At 59.3% G+C, this 16,124-nt stretch overlaps 1 protein-coding gene across 6 annotated transcripts in view; it reads left to right on the forward strand.

Annotated features, from left to right (window-relative positions):
* Positions 1-16,124, forward strand: part of Mta1 (metastasis associated 1) — a 38,067-nt gene that overhangs the window by 533 nt on the left and 21,410 nt on the right. For 5 of the 6 annotated variants that reach the window (XR_009227596.1, XM_046453119.1, XM_046453121.1 and 2 more), the window contains exons 1-3: positions 6,276-6,348; positions 11,869-11,936; positions 15,497-15,590. Coding sequence is in view for 5 of the 6 variants with exons in the window: in XM_046453119.1 (XP_046309075.1) it covers positions 6,291-6,348; positions 11,869-11,936; positions 15,497-15,590 (220 nt within the window). In the remaining variant the exon portion in view is untranslated. Of the gene's footprint in view, positions 1-6,275; positions 6,349-11,868; positions 11,937-15,496; positions 15,591-16,124 lie in introns of those variants that run through there. The other variant, XM_046453120.2, reaches the window with a different exon arrangement.

A 16,124-nucleotide genomic window follows, 5' to 3' on the forward strand; every position in this document is an offset into this window, starting at 1 on the left:
GGCCATCGGCGGGGAGCCATCATCCCAAGTACCCTCTGAGTCACCCCAAACTCTTCTCGGTCGCCTGCTCGTCCCATTCCAACAGGAAGGCATTTTGCAAGCCTTGGGGAGAGGTAGGAGGTCGCCACTGGGCCGAGGCCTTGGGGTCTTCCTCCTGGGGCCAGTTTCCCTGCTGCCTGGGCCCCAGGAAGCCTCTGGCTTGGGGCCTCACTCTGGCGGGTGTGTGGGGGTGTGTTCTTGGGTGCTGAGTGGAGCCCTGGGCTTGTCCACAGCTGGTGCTCTCACAGGAAAGAGGCAGTGGCCTTGCACACAGTTGGCCCCTGTTGACACTCCATCTATTCCTCGGTACCTGTCCCTGTCTGGACTCAGACCCCTCCCTTGGTCACCAGGCAGTGGGATTATGCCTCCCCAGGCCTCTGCCCCTTCCCCACCTGCATGGTGGTTTCCACCTGTGTCACAGCTGGGACAGCAAGGAGGTACCATGTTCCCCTCCATCTGCCTGATCCCTGAGTACTCAGGGTGCTCCATTTCCACTGTGTCCACTGAGTGCAGTCCACCCAGGCCTACTCTGGCTTTGGGCACAGCAGCCAAGCACTGTCCCCTGGCCTGGATGAGTGTCCAACCTCAGCAGGAGCTGGGGGCCTTCCTCCCCTCCCCAGGAATGTCAGCCTGCCTCTCTCTCGTCCTCACACCTTTGCTTCTTGCCGGGTCCTGAGTGGACACAGATCGGTCAGGTCATCTCTACATGGTGCTACCTGGGCCCTGTGAGGGAGTGGGCAGGAGTGCCTCACCACTGAGGCCACAGCTTTCCTCTCTGTGCACCAGCATCCAGCTCTGCCTGGCTTCTGGTGGTCCTGTAGCTTGATGCGTCCCCTTGGACCGTGTTTTGTAATGCAGACCCTTTCCTGCCTGAGATGAGGCCCCTGGGGGGGTTCTCACCCAAGTCTTGCCTCTAGTCCCCCCATCTGGAAGGTTCTCCCTCATCTGTGAAGGGCCCCTATTGTTCTGGCCCCCATCCCTCTGAGTTCACAGTTCTTGCTGTGGTCTCTGGATCATGCGTGGTAATGAGAAGAGTGGCTGACGGCAGAGGCACTGCTCCTGCACCGGGCCTGCAGGAGGAGATGGGGTCGAGGCAGCGCCAGACTACCAGCCCTTGGCTGGGAGATGCTCGTGCCTGGAGGGGCCAGCAGGGCCCTCTGCCCTGGCCCACTGCTCGGAGCTTTCTCTGCCCCTACTCAGGCTGGGGGAGGGAGCCTGGACTCTGGCTCAGGCCCCTGTAGCTGCGGGCCTGCTTGGTGTTCAGGCTGGCTTGCCTGTGATTTGGGTTTGGGCCTCTGCCTCCATTTCCTCCTGGTATGAGAGGATCTGTCTCTTTGTCCTTCTGTGCCTTGTGGTGGTTCCCCTGGGGAGTGCCTGGCACCCATGTGGACATAATGTGACTGCCCAAAGCCAGGTCCTGTCTTGCCACATTCCCAGAAGTGAGACTTCTTGGGTCCCTGAACAGGTTTTGGAGTCTGTTGCGGGACCCTACCTGGCCTGTCTGTGGGTCTGGCCCTGGCCCGTCTGGAACCTCGCTGGCCAGCCTTTCTCAGCCAGGAGTCCATTCTGAGCCTGGGGTCCCATGGACTGGGGACTGGACCTGGGCCATGCTGCCTGGCAAAGGCCATCTTGTTTCCTGTTTCTGTACTAAGGAGCAGGGAAAGGTCAGGATCGCTGTCCCTCTGTGGGACACTCTGCTGCCTGGCATGGACCATGGCCCTGGCTGTGCTGCCAGATGTGCTGTGCCATCCACTGTGGGAGCTGCCCAGCCTCTGGGGCCTGCCATGAGGCTGTGCTCAGCAGGCATGTCTGTGGGCTCCCCTTCCACTTGTTGGCCCCTGTAGAGGCAATCACATGGACCCCAGGTTTCTGGACAGGACCCCTGGTACCTCCCCTGGGTGTCAGCGGGGCCTTGCCCTGTGCTGCTTGCTGGGTGCCTGAGTCCTCCTAGTGGGGAGGAAGCTGCATCCCCCCTCCCTGAGCTAGGCCTCAGTTGCGTCCATTGCTGCCTGGGCTTTGGCCTTCTGGGCAGCCTGCTGTGGCCTAGGGGAGCAGCTGGCAGGGACCAAGTCCGGGACGGGGCTTGCCCTGGGTCTTCTCTTGCGGACCTCCATGTCGAGGGGCCTGTGTAGGTGCAGCAACCATGCCCTACTGTAAGTGTGTCCCAAGTGTCACATGGGTCATTCTAGCTGGCAGGCAGCTCTGGATGTCCTGCCTTCTACCTGGTGGGCAGTCCGACCCCTGCCAGGGTGGGCTGGGCAGGGTGGATGTGTGGCAGCCACAGCTGCATGCCAGCTGACTGCTGGACGAAGTGGTCAGCCTGGGAAGGGATGTGGCCTGTTTCTTCTCTGGGAAGTGGCTGGCATGACAAGAGGCCTTCTGTTGGCGCCTGTGGCCATCAGGTTGCAGGACCTCTGCTCCTGAGGCTGCCTCTCCTGAGAAGCCAGGCTCCCTGGGGAGCTGCATGTGTTTCTTTCCTATGTATAACTCAGAACCTTGGGTGGGGCCTCAGGGCTGAAGAGCCTGCCCCCAGGTGCCCCCAGCCCCTGCACCTCCAGCTGCTTCTGCCCAGGTTACTGTCTTCTCTGGAGTTTTTTCTTTGATTACAAGAAGTTAACACCCGGTCTTTATGGATGGCTTTTGATTTTTGTTTTACTGCTCTTGTAGAAGGTGACAGAAAACCAATAACCTGTGGGCTATGCGTGCTTCAGACTGGCCTGTCCCGCTGAGTGTTCTCAGGGCAGTTTTACCAGCCTGAGCCTGACCTCCTGCTTCTGCTCCCCGAGTTTTCCATTTGTGGTGTTAGGTATTTATCACGTTGTCAGAAACACTTCTTTTGTTTTTTTGGTTTATTGTTTTTATTTTTTCTGTTGTGGTGCTGGGGATGGGACCCAGGGCCTCATGCATGCCAGGCAGCCACCCCCAGCTCTGGTGTCTTTTATGTTTTAAACTTTTGACTAATATGTTCCCAGGGATGAGAATTCCAGACTCCTGAAGGGCAGTGCCTGTGCCCTGGGCCTACAGGGGTCCCAGAGTCCAGCCACAGGCTCGGGCCCTAGATTGTCCTTGGAGAGGGTGGAGGCAGTGTGTCTGGACAGTAACGCTTTACTCCCAGCCTGTGGGGAGGCCTCTGGGGTCTTACCGGTCAGGCATGGTTCGAAGCCCCCAAGAGTCCTGCCCTGGGCCGCCTCACCTGCTGACCACTCCTGGCCTGGTGGGAGTAGCCCTAGGGTCTTCTTTTGGGCCTCCTAATTGTTTTGAGAGAAATTTGGCCTAGCAGCATTTAACGTTAACAAAAGGATGCTGTGGCTTAGGGAAGGTGGAGCAAGTGGTTCAGAGACAGCTGTCACACCTGAAGCCGGCCCTGCTGCTGCTCCACCCCCATGTAGGCTTTTGGGGGTGCAAGCTCCCGGGCATCTATCTGCAGTGGCCCCCAAGGTCACCCCACTGGCTGGATGTCATGGCATTACTCACCAGGGAGGGGCTGGACCCCTCCTCTGTGCATTGCCTCCAGCTGAATTCTGTGCTCCTGACAGGGTTTCAGATGGGACCTGCTCTGGACTCTTGCTTCCGCTCCCCAAGAGCTACCTGTCCTCGGGCCTCTGACTTGGCCCAGCCCAGGCCCTGCCTGGTACCCCAGCATCCTTCTCTTAGGGATTGAAGATTTCAGAAAACTCCTTTCCTTGCTTCCCTACAGGAGTCTCCCACCCCCCAAGCTGCCCATGTGAGTGGCACCGACAGAGGCTCTCCGTGCAGCCGCAGAGCTGTCTGTGGGACCCCTGCCAGCTGTGTACAGCAGACAGTGCTGGGCTGCTTCCACACTGCTGCAGGAGGGGGCCTGGGGAGGGCTGTGGCCAGGTGAGGCCCCCAACCTTCTTTCTGGGCTGGCCTTTGGCACGGAGTTCTAGTGCCTGTGTGCCCTGCTTGCTAGTGTCCAAGGCTCCCTGGTCCCCCTGGAGGCCCCACCACAATGGAGGCTTTTCACGCCCACGGGATGCTGCTCAGTCCTGGGTCTGATGTGTCAGGGCAATGTCCTGCACAGGGGCTCCCCCTCCTTGCCTGTGGCTGGGGTCCGGGCAGCCCCTCTCTGGCCCTCCCTCTTGTCCCTGCTGTGCAGCTGATGGCCTGCTGGGGAGATGAGTCTCCAAGGAACAGATCTGATCTGCTCACGTCCCTGCTTAGAAGCGCTTAGCAGCCTCCACTGTGGGGGTGAGATCGCCTGTAATCTGGCCTCGTGCCTTTGGGCCCTGCTGTTGCTGGTGATGAGAGGCAGCTCTGCCAGGGGATCCTGGTCGGCTGCTCTCAGGAACAAGGCCTAAGTGGCACCCTGAGCCTGATGCTGCCCACTGGGCTTTCCCTACGTGGCTCTGAGGTGTGCAGTGGGTGGCTCTGCTCATACCCAGCAGGGCCCCTGGAGCTCAGTACAGAGATGCCCAGTGGCCCCCAGGGTCCCTGTGAGGGTTCGTGCTGTGACTGGGCTAGGAGGGGTTTGCAGGCCAAGGTCCTTGCACAATTTCTAGCAGCTTAGCAAGACCCTGTCTCAAAATAGAAAAAATAAAACAAAAAGGGCTAGGGATGTGACTCAGTGGAAATGTGCCCTGGGTTCAATCCCCAGTACCAAAACAAACAAACAAACAAACAAACAAACAGGAGTGAGAGGACAGCCACTGTCCTGAAGACCTGAGGAGACACTGGCATGGTGGGTATGCTCCTGATGGAGATGACACTCACTTGCAGGTGAGCCTCAGGGGCTGTCCGAGCGCTCAGCATTGGGATCCTGTACTGTTGCCCCTGGAGGCCTTCAGGGAGATCAGGGTGCTTCCTGCAGCTCTCCTGGGGAGGAACGGTTCTCCCCTTCAGCAGATGTGCTCAGGACACTTACACAGCCTGTGGCTGACCCTGCAGCCCTGGGCAGCACCCGCTGAGCGTGGAGTTCAAGGCCCTCTGTTGGCCATGTGCCCTGCAGTCAGAGTGGGTCTTTGTCTCCTCTTGGACTTAACTTCCATCCTTTACCTGTGACCCCAGGGGGGCTCCCGTGCCCTCCTCCTTCCTCCACCTGTGACCCCAGGTGGGCTCCGTGCCCTCCTCCCTCCTCCCTCCTCAGTCCGGTGACCACAGGATTGTCTGCATTGTTGGCATGGCTGTGTAGGTGCTTGCCAGTAGGTAAGTTGTAAGGCTCCTGCTTAGATGTTTGAGGTGCCACCTTCCCTGTGGGTCCCGTGAACTGGTTCTTCCCAGTCTGCTCAGTGCTCTGTTTGTGCCGTCTTGGGACTTTGTTCCGAGTGGCCCTGTGTGCAGGTTGCGGCTCTGTGGTGTTGGTGAGTGTTAGCAGTGGGGTTAGCAGTGTTCAAGGCCCTCTGTTGGTCATGCGCCCTGTAGTCAGGGTGGGTCTTTGTCTCTTCTTGGACTTCTTCCCTCCTGCACCTTGTGTGTGCTCCCGAGCCAAGGTAGGGTGAAGGGTCTGTTTTTGCATCAACATCCAAGCCATGACCTGCAGGTGGTCTGGTGCACTTCCTGGGTGTGAGGGGTGGTACTGTCGTTTGTGTTTGGTATCTGGGAACAAGGATGCTATTAGACAAAGGTGGGTGAGTTGCCTCATGACAGTGGACCTGGGGGCTTGCAGGGCTACGCCTGTCTCCTGGGGAGCAGCAGGTCTGTGTCTGTAAATCAGTCTCATCGTGGCCTGCCAGAACTGGGTCTTGTGTATGCTTTTAGTTTGAAGGTTGGTGCCCTGTGATGTGCTTTACCGCAGCCCTCTCATGCGTGCACACCCCTACCCTACCCCTGTGCTGAGATGGGGTGTTGTGGCTGCGCTGTGTTGCCTGGACTGGCCCAGAGCTCCTGGGCTTGACTGATCCCGCCTCAGCCTTCTGGGTAATTGGGACGAAGGTGCACACCACCACTCCCAACCCTGGTCTGCAGTTTTTGACAGGTGCACACATCTTGGTAATGCCACAGACCTTCACACCGTTTCTGCGACCCCCACACATTTCCCTGGTACCATTGGCCGACAGCCCACCCCATCCTGTAACCCCTCCTCTGTGCTCTGATCCTGAGGCTATGCCTCACACTGTCCTGCAGATGGCGCTACCCTTTGAGCTGCTTCCACACAGCATCTGCAGGTGAGAATCACCTGTTTGCCGTGGTCGACTCCCTCTTCTCCATTTCTGTTGTGCGGACGTGGGTTTACCTGTATCAGTCCATGGACATTTTGGTGATTTCCAGTCTTCCAGTCTGTGGCAGTTCCAAGCATGGCTGCTGTGAACGTCTGTGCCTGGAGTTTTGCATGGATGCGGGCTCTTCTGCTGGGTGAGTGTGCCGCCTGGGTCAGGGCTGAGTGGCAACTGAAGGACCCCAGAGCTGACAGGTCACCCTGCTCCAGCCACAGTGTTCTGCTGGCTCGCATTTGGGGTCAACAGAGGCTTCCTGGCCCAGTCCTGTCCACGCCTGCTTTGCATGGTGTGCAAAGCCGCGAGCACGTCCAGGTGGAGTTCTGGTCTGCATTTCCCTGATGGTAGGTGACACTCAACATCTCTGTGTTTGACTTCCACGTACTTTTGTGTGGTTTTTGAACTGGATTATTTTTTCTAAGTGTTGTGAGAATTTTTTGTTATTGTTTTGTATTTTTGTGGTGCTGGGGACCGAACCGGGCCTCCTCCAGGTTGGCAAGCACTTCACCTGAGCTGCACCCCAGCCCCTGAGAGTTTGTTTTATATTCTAGGCTTCAGTACTTATTGAGTGGACTGAAATTGCACATGTTGTACAACTAAGAAGCTTGCTTAACCTAAGGAGGTCACAGAGACTTTGTTGTTCTACTGTAGAATTTCCTGGTTTCAAGTTTTGCTTTTTAGTTTATTATCCGTTTCAAGGTAGCTTCTGCGTGAGGGTAGGGTAAGGGTCTGTTTTTGCATGCAAGTGTCCTTTGTCCCATTGCCAGAGGTTGGGTCGTGTTCCTCCCAGCGTGCTGGTGTTGGCTGCAGGTTCTGCCGTCCGCCCTCTGCCTCGACTTGTGCGGTGTACCTGCTCTGCTGCCGCAGCCTCCCAAGGCTTGGAGTTGGTGTGCTCTTCTTTCAGAATATGGTGGCCCGCTCTCCTTTCTTGACCTTCCCTTAGGCAGGGTAAAATTGGCTTGTCGATTGCCACAGAAATGAAAGCAAGCAAACCAGTGGGGTTGTGCTGGTTGGTGCTGCAGCTGTGTCCGGGGAGGTGGCCACCTCGGATGTGCTGGGCCGCAGCAGGGGCAGACTGTGCCCTGTGTGTGCTCCCGAGCCGAGAATGGCTTGTTCACGTTTAAGTGGTTGAGAAAAAATAAGAGAATACTCATGACATGTGCAGATCACGTGAAATTCACATTCCAGTGCCCATAAATGAGGTTTCATTGGAGCAAGGCCATGCTCATGTCCGCACGAGAGCCTGTGGCTCTGGTCAGCAGCCAGTGGGGCTCCCCTGCCTGCAGCCAGTTTTCCAGGGGACACCAGCTGGGGCTCCTGCAGTTAAACCAAGTTCTGGCGCCGTTCACCTGGAGACCCACAGATCGAGGGCTGGGCCCTACCAGGTGGCCTGTGACCTGTAGCCCTGGTGCGGCTCCCAGAGCTGGGGACTCTCGCTGTTGGGCGGGTGACTGTGAAGTCATCACCGGCTTTCAGAAGAGGCTGCAGGAAGGCACAGGAAGGGTGCAGGTCCCCTGCCTCGGGCACGCCACCCTCCTGGCACCTCCTGATTCAGCAATAGGAGTTCCCCCAGCCCAGGCCCTTGGGTCTCTCCGGAGGCTCTAGCGTGCAGGCAGGATCCAGTGCGCTGGCCATGGGTGGCCCCTCAGTCTTCAGCCCCTCTCCCCTCCCTGGAGCTGGGGGCAGGTGGGTGGAAGTCCTGACCCTGAGATCTGACCCCGCCAAGGCCCCAGGCACACCTCCCTGGCGCACTGTGCCAGCCTTCCATCACTAGCAGATACCTGGCAGATCACATAGACAAAGGTCTGTTGTGGCTTCTGCTTCCAGTCTCAGCCCATGGCCGCTGGACCTGGTTGCCTTTGGTCTTGAGGTGACACAGTTTCTCAAGAGCAGGTGGTGGAGCAGAACCCACTCACCTCGGGGTGACTGGGAGTGGTGGTGAGGAAGAGACTGGGCCCCACCCTCCCCTTGGCAGGCCTGCCCCACTGGCCCACCTCCCGGAGGTCCCACCACCTCCCAGCCCCAAGCCACAGTGTACTTGGGAGGTTCCGAAGGCTCGAGGAGCTGAGTGCCACAAGCTGGGGACAGGGATAATGCTGGGGCTAGAGCCCAGGGCCCTGTGGGGCACCAGGCAAGCTCCACCACTGAGTCATATCCCCAGCCCCCTTTTTCATTTTTATTTTGAGACGGGGTCCTGCTGAGCTTCCCAGGCAGAGCTTGAGTTTGTGATCCTTCCTCAGCCTCCCGAGTGCCACCGTGGCTGGCTGTTCCCCAGTCTGTCATAGCACCACCACGGCATCACTGTGCCCAGCTGTGGCTCAGCATGTCCAGTGCACCTGGGTGGTATGCTGACACCTAGCTGCGGTGGCGAGAGGGCTGGGTGCAGAACCCTGGTTGTAGGGTGCAGTGGTCTGTGTGTCGTTGGTTGTCCCCCTGATGGCAGAGCCTCCTGTCACCTGAGGATGCGGTTGCTGTGCGGAGGATACGGTATCTTGACAGTACGGTCCCAACTAGAAAAAGGAGAGGCTTAAGGCAGAGCATTGAAGCTTCAGAAGAAGAAAATGAAGGTGTAATGGAGTCCAGGGTGCTCATTTGCTGGCCGAGCAGTTGCTGAAGGGGCTGTGCGGAAGAGCTGGCCTCTGTACATCTGGGCCAGTACCTGGTTGCTCTGAGCACGCATCGCCAGGAGCAGCTGCCCCAGGAGGGGTGGCGCGGGCTACTAATGGGGCCACAGGCCCTGATGGTGCTGCCTGCCTGTTGATTGAAGGGTCCACATGTGAGCGGGAGCTTCTGGAATGGTCCACATGTCTGTGCTCACTCAGCCGGCCTCGGTGGACCTGCTTGGGTGACAGGTGATGGTACTGGAACTTGCGGAGCAGAAGGGCCGGTTGCATGCCTGCAAAGTGTGGGGTGCCTGTGGCCTGCGGTTTTTGCCTGTCAGCGGGCACTTTATGGAACACTGAGTCTGGCGTGTCAGTGCTGTGGACTTCTGTCAGGTAAGGGCTGGGTGTCCTGCTATGTCTGCGCTTCGTGCGGTGGCACCTGGTGTCTCATGCTCCAGTGTGGATGGCTTCCAGAGGCGGGTGTTTGGCTCCACTATTGTCAGAGCCCAGTAGCTTTGGGAATCGGTGTTTGCTGGGCGCTTGGCAGTGTCCTTTGTGAGCTTGTCCTGAAGGGTGTGGGACTTGGCTAAACCCACGCCATGGTCCAGTCGTCCGGCAGTGTTGGGTGTTTGGATCACAGACTGCCTCACCAGGTCCCCGTTCCCACAGAGTCAGGCTGGGCACTGTGTCCACCTGTGACCCCAAGACTCAGGAGGTGGAGGCGGGGGAGCCTGGGCCACCTAGCAAGACCCTGTCTCAAGATACGGTAGAAGGGCTGGGCAGCAGCCAGTGGTGGGGCGCGGTGCAGCGCGGAGGGAGCGCGGCAGCTCTGGGCCAGTGGGCCTGGTTGCTCTGGTCTGCTGAGTGCTGCCCTAGGCCTTTGCAGTCTCTGAGTATTGATCGGCCACTTGGAAGCAGGGCTGGTGTCTCCCTGGGCCCTCGTGCCTGTGGCTTGCAGCTGCTTGTGTGGATTCAGCGGCTGCTCTGCAGGCCCCTGTCCTGGCGCAGGACGCGGCTCCCTTCCGACTCGTCGTCCCCTGATGTGCACGGCGTGGGCTGTGCGGTTCTCAGAAGCACCTGGGGATCCTGGTTTGCTGCAAGTGCATGGCACATGGTGGGGTGTTTCAGGTGTCCTCCTGCCTGTGCCGAGGGGCTTTCGCTGTACCCTGGGTGCCTGCTGGCATGCCCAGGCGATGGCAGGAGTGGCTGGAGTGCCCATTGGATGTGGTCTGCAGCCCTTGCCTTCTGTCTCAGAGCTAGCCAAGCCCTGCTGGTCCTTGCGACCACTCTGAGGCCCTTTGTCCTGCACCCAGCCTCCTGCCTTCCTGTCCTCTCCACTGCTAAAGCACAGTGTCTGCCCCCCAGTGCTGCTCACTCTTGTCAGGTGTCCACAGTTCTGCTCTGGCAAAGTGTGAGATCACGTCACCACAGTCCCGCCCCATGACGTCACTCCTGTTGAGGTGGGGACCACCTCCGCTCTCTACCTGGTGCCCCATGCGTCACATCCTTTCCGAGTGGCCGTCTGTGGTGGCCGTCCTGGTGGGCACTGCCCACCAAGCCGACATGGCCTGCTGCCCACCCTCCCCACCGAGTGACTCCCCTCTCCATCAGTGTTCAACCGTAGTAACAGTTTTCAGTTCTGAGTTTTATAGTTTGTTCCTTTTTGTCCTTGTACTGAGGATTGAACCCAAGGTGGTCTACCACCCAGCTATGCCCCAGCCCCCTTTTAAATAATTTATTTTCTTATTTGGGGCAGGGTCTCCTTAAATTGCTGAGGCTGGCCTCAAACTTGCAATCCTCCTTTCTCCCCAGCCCCCAAGTGGTAGGATTATAGGCCTGAACTGTCCTGCCCAGTTTATGATCTGTTCTGTATCTGATTTACAAGAATGGAAGATTATTGCTTTGAGACCCTTTTTAAAAAATCCACTTTTGTCAAAATGTAACCTACGGGTGATGACATCAGCTGAGTGCATGATTATGTGAACTCGGTTACCTTTGTAGGTGGACCAGCAGGGCGCAGTCTCAGTGCAGACCCTTCCCGCCCCGGGCCCCTCTCTGCAGCCCTGCATCTGGCTGCTGCTCACCGTGGCGCTGTGCCCTGAGCACCAGCCACATCTGGCTCTGTGGAGTGGTGGGGGCAGCACCTGGTGTGCAGGGGTGTGTGCCCACTCCCGAGGCCTCCAGTAGGTGCCACCGTGCAGTTCCCAGCCAGGGGCTGAAGTGGCCGGGCTCATCTGTGCTGGTCCTCCGTTGCTGCTGCTTCCCAGTCGTGGGCATTTGGGCTGATTGCAGCTGAGATGTCCTCTTGGTCAGCCCTGTGTGAGGGGCGCATGGGATGGCAGAACTCAGCTGGGCTGCTCCAGGACCTGGGGCCTGGCGGCGGCAGAGAGGCCTCCTCTTTCCTGGGCCCCAGCTGACCTCTGGCCCCCAGAACACATGGGCACTCTGTCTGTGGAGTCAGTGAGAGGCCTGACTTCAGGGGTCCCGGGCTGCTGGCACCTTCGGTGTCACAGTCCTGGGCGCTGAGCTTGGGTGAGGCTGATGCCATGGTTTAGGGGTGACTGCCCCATTTCTGTGCCTGCCACAGCCTGGGAGGCCCTGGCACACATTCTGTGTGGTTTTTCGGGGAGCTAACAAGGCTGGAGCACCCTGTGCTGAGATGGTCTGTGGGGACACACCCATCTGGATGGGGTCTTGGGGCAGCACCAGAGCTAGGCCGGGCAGGGAAGGTGGTCCCCACAGCCTCTCCCAGGAGGCCTGAACGTTAAGCGTTGGCACCAGCACGCTGGGTAGACACTGCTGGCTGAGTTCTGGTCCTGCACCACCTGTTGGGCAGGTGGTGTCGGTCGCCTCCTGGGCAGCCTGGCGGTGCGCCCTCTGCTCCCTGTGTGCTAGCCCTGAGGTAGCAGGGCAGGGCTCCTGTGCCAGGCGGGCTGCATGAGGCCTGGGCACCTGGGCAGGAGAGTCTGAGTGTGGTGGGAGGTTAGGCAGGCCACAGGTGCATGGGACAGGGTCCTGGGGTCGGCCACAGGTGACGCTTGCTCCATCTCTTGCAGACTACGTCTACTTCGAGAACTCCTCCAGCAACCCATATCTGATCCGCAGGATCGAGGAGCTCAACAAGGTAGTGCCGGGCTGCTGGGCGGGGCGGGCCTGCAGGGCTGCTGCCCTCCACTTGCGTCTACCAGCTCCAGTCCAAGTGGCCTGCCCTGGGCTTCAGAGTTGACCTTTGGGTGACCTTGTCGCATCATCTGCCTAGACCTGGGTCCCTCTCTGGGAGAGGCCCAGGTGAGTCCCTGGTGGTTTCTTTGGGATTATGACCAGGCATCTGTGAGAACATGCCTGGTGTGGCCTTGCGCCACCCCCAAACTGCTGCTGACGAGCTGGACAAGAGGCACTTGTCTGCACCTTCTCAGCAGGCCCAGGCTCACCTGGCCACAGAGCGTGGTGGGGAGGCGGGTGTCAGCCACGCCGTCCTGCTCTCTGCAGTGTAGGGGAGCTGGTGGCCACACACACCCAGCAGGTGCCATGACAAGCTGGGGGCCTGTCAGGAGGGGTATCTCGCCTTTCAGCAGGATGTGGGGACGGCAGGTGTGGGGTTGGGGCAGCTGCTTGCCAGCCAGGGCCATCGGAAACCCACTTCCGGGGTCTGTGGCATTAGCAGCGGGCCAGCGTGGCACACCTAGGTGTGCCTGCCTGGTCCTCAGCCTGTGCTTGGCATCGCTGGTCCCAGCACTAGCCTGTGAGGGGCACTGCTGCCCTTCCCCTTGACACCATGTCAGTACAGCTGGGTGACTTGCCTGATGGCCCTGGCTGTCAGCCACAGCCACTGTGCTCAGTGTCACAGCCAGCCATGAGAGGTTCCAGGATTCCGGGGGCTGGCAGCTGGCAGAGCCCTGCCTTGGACTGGAGCAGCAGATGCCATGGGACCCACACTCAGGGGACGAGAAAGCACCGAAGAGCTTCTCCCGGGGCTGCCAGAGCACGCCACGGGCACCCGCAGTGCCAGCAGCACCATGGTGCCCACCCTGTCCCTCTGCAGCCTGGGTGCCTGGCTTTCCAGCCTGTACCAGAGGTCGGTGGCAGGGGGTGAGGAGTCTGGGAGGGACTTGTGTGCAGGAGGAAGACTAGTTGATGTGGGGGTGGAAAGCCCACGGGGTCCTTGGAGGAGCAGCAGAGGCCAGGTGAGCTAGTGAGGCGTGTGCAGGGGGAGTTGGACAAGGGTGGCCCTCCCACTCATGGTGGAAGGACGAGGAACATCAGAACACGGGCACTGGTCCAGCGGCACAGCGCTCACGGGACGGGAATCACAGAAAATGCAAGCCTTGCCAGGCAGGGAAGCGGGTCCTAGGCAGCAAGGAGGCGCCCTGGGCCTGAAACGGCCTTCCTTCAGGCCAGCCGGGCCTTCCCTCAGCAGCTCAGGAGGCTGAGGCAGGAGGGTGGCAAGTTTAAGGCCAGCCTCAGCAGCTTAGCAAGACCCCGTCTCAAAAACAAACAAACAAAAACTTAAGGTGCTTTCAGAGGAAGGCAGGTGGTATTTAGGGGCACACAGCTGGGCTCTGTCTCCCTCCACGCTGTTCTGCAGGCTGGTGGGCCAAGGCCTGGTGAGCCCCGTAGACCCTGCGCCCAGCTGCACAGTGGCCCCGTGGGGCTGGATGGAGGCTGGGGAGACTGTGCGCTAGCAGACCAGGCAGCTGACCTTGGGAAGGAGTAGAGGGTTCCCCAGCCAGGGTCCCCAGGAGAGGACTGGATGTGTACGTGCTCAGTGGTCTCTGACGTGCACGTAGGGTCCGTGGCAGTCACACAGCACGGGCAGGTGGAAAGACGCTGCCATTGTGCACTTGGGAAGTAGCTGGCCCAGGTGGGGAGTGAGGGGCTCGGCAGTTCTGTGTGGTTGTACGTGATCAGAGCACAGACACCAAAAGTGATTCAACCAAAATTACAGTATTGTGGAGGCAGGTTAGAGGGGGCTGGGTGGGGGGCGGGGAGGCCTGGTCTGTAGTGATGGTTGGTGGACTTGGGAGGCAGCGTCCAAGGGACCTGAATTCTGAGCATAACAGGGGCTGCCCTGGGGTAAGAGGCTGTTATTGTGTCATGCAAGTCTCATGGCATGCACTGAGATTGCAGACCCTGTAAACTCTGAAGTTGCAAATAAATACTCTTCATTCTAACGTGGTGGGACCTGTCACCGGGATTTGGGAGCCCACTGCGTGAGCTCCCAGTGGTCACAGCCTGACAGCTTAACTGCCAGGATAGAGTAGTGGTGGATTATAGCTATGTCAGCTTTTCATTGCTGTGACAAAATACCCGAGATAATTGGCTTAAAAGGAGAAAAAGTTTATTTTTTTATTTCTTTTTTTAGTTATAGGTGGATGCAATATCTGTATTTTGTTTATTCATTTTTATGTGGTGCTGAGGGTGGAACCCAGCGTCTCACATGTGCGAGGCAAGCGCTCTGCCACTGTGCCACAACCCCAGCCCCAGAAAAGGTTTATTTTGGTTCATGTTTGAAACCAGGTTTCCATCTATGGTTGCTCGGGCTGTTGCTTTTGGCCTGTGGCGGTGCAGGTCATTGTGGCAGGAGTGGAGGGGGCCTGTTCACAGGAGGGCTGTGGCCCAGTACCCGCTTGGAGGCCTTGCCCAGTAACCTCGCTCTATTCCGCTAGGCCCTGCCTCCCTCAGCTGGGGAGTAAGCCTGCAGTCAGTGTGTGAGCTCTTAGGGGCTATGACCGTGAACCAGCTCCAGGGGAGGCAGGTGTCTGTGGTCCACACTGACGAACGCGAAGGACTGGCAGATCAGTAAGTGGACCGTTGGATCAGTAAGGGGAGGCAGGTGTCTGTGGTCCACACTGATGTACGTGAAGGACTGGCAGATCAGTAAGTGGAGTCAGGTAAGAGGACTGCAGGAGCCTGTGCAGGCTCTCCACCCCAGGGTGGATCTCACCCACGCCAGGTGGGGCTGTGCTGACACTTGGTGCCTGGTCACGCTGGCTGATTCCACGGTGGTTGGTCAGTAGCCTGCACCCCCCTGGGTGAGACACTTCTGGTGAGCTCCCAGTAGTTCAGGGATGGTTCCCTGGTCAGCGCCGTGTCCAGTGAGTGTATACTGCATCCAGGTCCCACCGGGGTGGAGGCCATTTCTCACGTGGGTCCAAGTCTCCTGCCATCTGCCCTCCTAGTGGACCCGGTAGAGTGCAGGCCAGAGGGAGGTGGTGACTGGCCTGCACCAGAGGCAGAGCTGGGTTTGGCTGGACTCTGGCCAGACCGTCCTTGGGCACTTCCAGGGGAAGCAGGCAGGGTCTGGGTGGGGGCTCTCCGCAGGCTCAGCCCTCCACCTTGAGGCTGCCGTCCGGGTCATGGGAGTGGTGGGAGGGGCTGGCTCCTAGGCTGGACGAGGTCCTGCCCTTCCAGGGCCTTCTGCTCCTGGTTCTCCCACAGCACACTGAGGGTGAGGAGAGGGTCAGGGTGTGGGCTTGGGTCCTGGTGCACCCCTGCCTAGGTCCCCTTGCTGTGATGGCCTTGGAGGAGTCAGAGGGATGCCTTCCTCCTGCTCACTGCTTGGGGCACTGGGGACGTGTCCCCTTCCTGGAGTCCTGAGGGATGGCACTCAGGTGGGGATGGAACAGGCTCCATCGGGGTCCCTCCTTGTGCTGAGGGGCTCAGCTGCTTGCCTTGCTGTTGCAGACGGCCAACGGGAACGTGGAGGCCAAGGTGGTGTGCTTCTACCGGAGGCGCGACATCTCCAGCACCCTCATCGCCCTGGCGGACAAGCATGCAAGTGAGTCGGCCTGTGCCCGGGAGGGCATGGGCTCCAGGCACCTGCCCCCGGGTCTGCTTTGGGGTCCTGGCCTCGCTGCGGCCACCCTCTGCCACCTGCTCTGCCCTCTGCTCTCAGTCTGGGCGCCCATGGGTACCTCTGCAGGGTCCCAGGCAGGTGCACAGGCCCTGGTGGGGTGCTGGCGTGGACACCCCATGGGCCAGGTGCGGGTCCAGGTGGGACTGCTCTGCAGCACCTGTTTGTACTTTGCTGAAGGTTTCTGTGGGGGTTGGAAGTGGCGTCTTCAGGAAAAAATCCCTCCCTCCTGAAGTCTGGTGAGCACGGCTCAGAGGGACTTTCTTTTCCAGTGCCTGGAAGCGGCCCTTGTCATCCCCGGGGCCTGGCCTCTCACCCTGAAGTATTGTCACGCACGGGGCTGAGATCTGGGGGTTGTAACATTGGGGCAAGGCTGCCTGAGCCTTGGGTGGCTGCTGGGTGCTGGACACTTGACACCGAGCTCTCTGTGCATCTGCGGGCAGAGGAGGGTAACCTGGC

Source organism: Marmota monax, unplaced genomic scaffold (genome assembly GCF_021218885.2).
Source record: "Marmota monax isolate L192 unplaced genomic scaffold, Marmota_monax_Labrador192_F-V1.1 WCK01_AAM20220418_F8-fsc00190, whole genome shotgun sequence".
Classification (NCBI taxonomy): Eukaryota; Metazoa; Chordata; class Mammalia; order Rodentia; family Sciuridae; genus Marmota; species Marmota monax.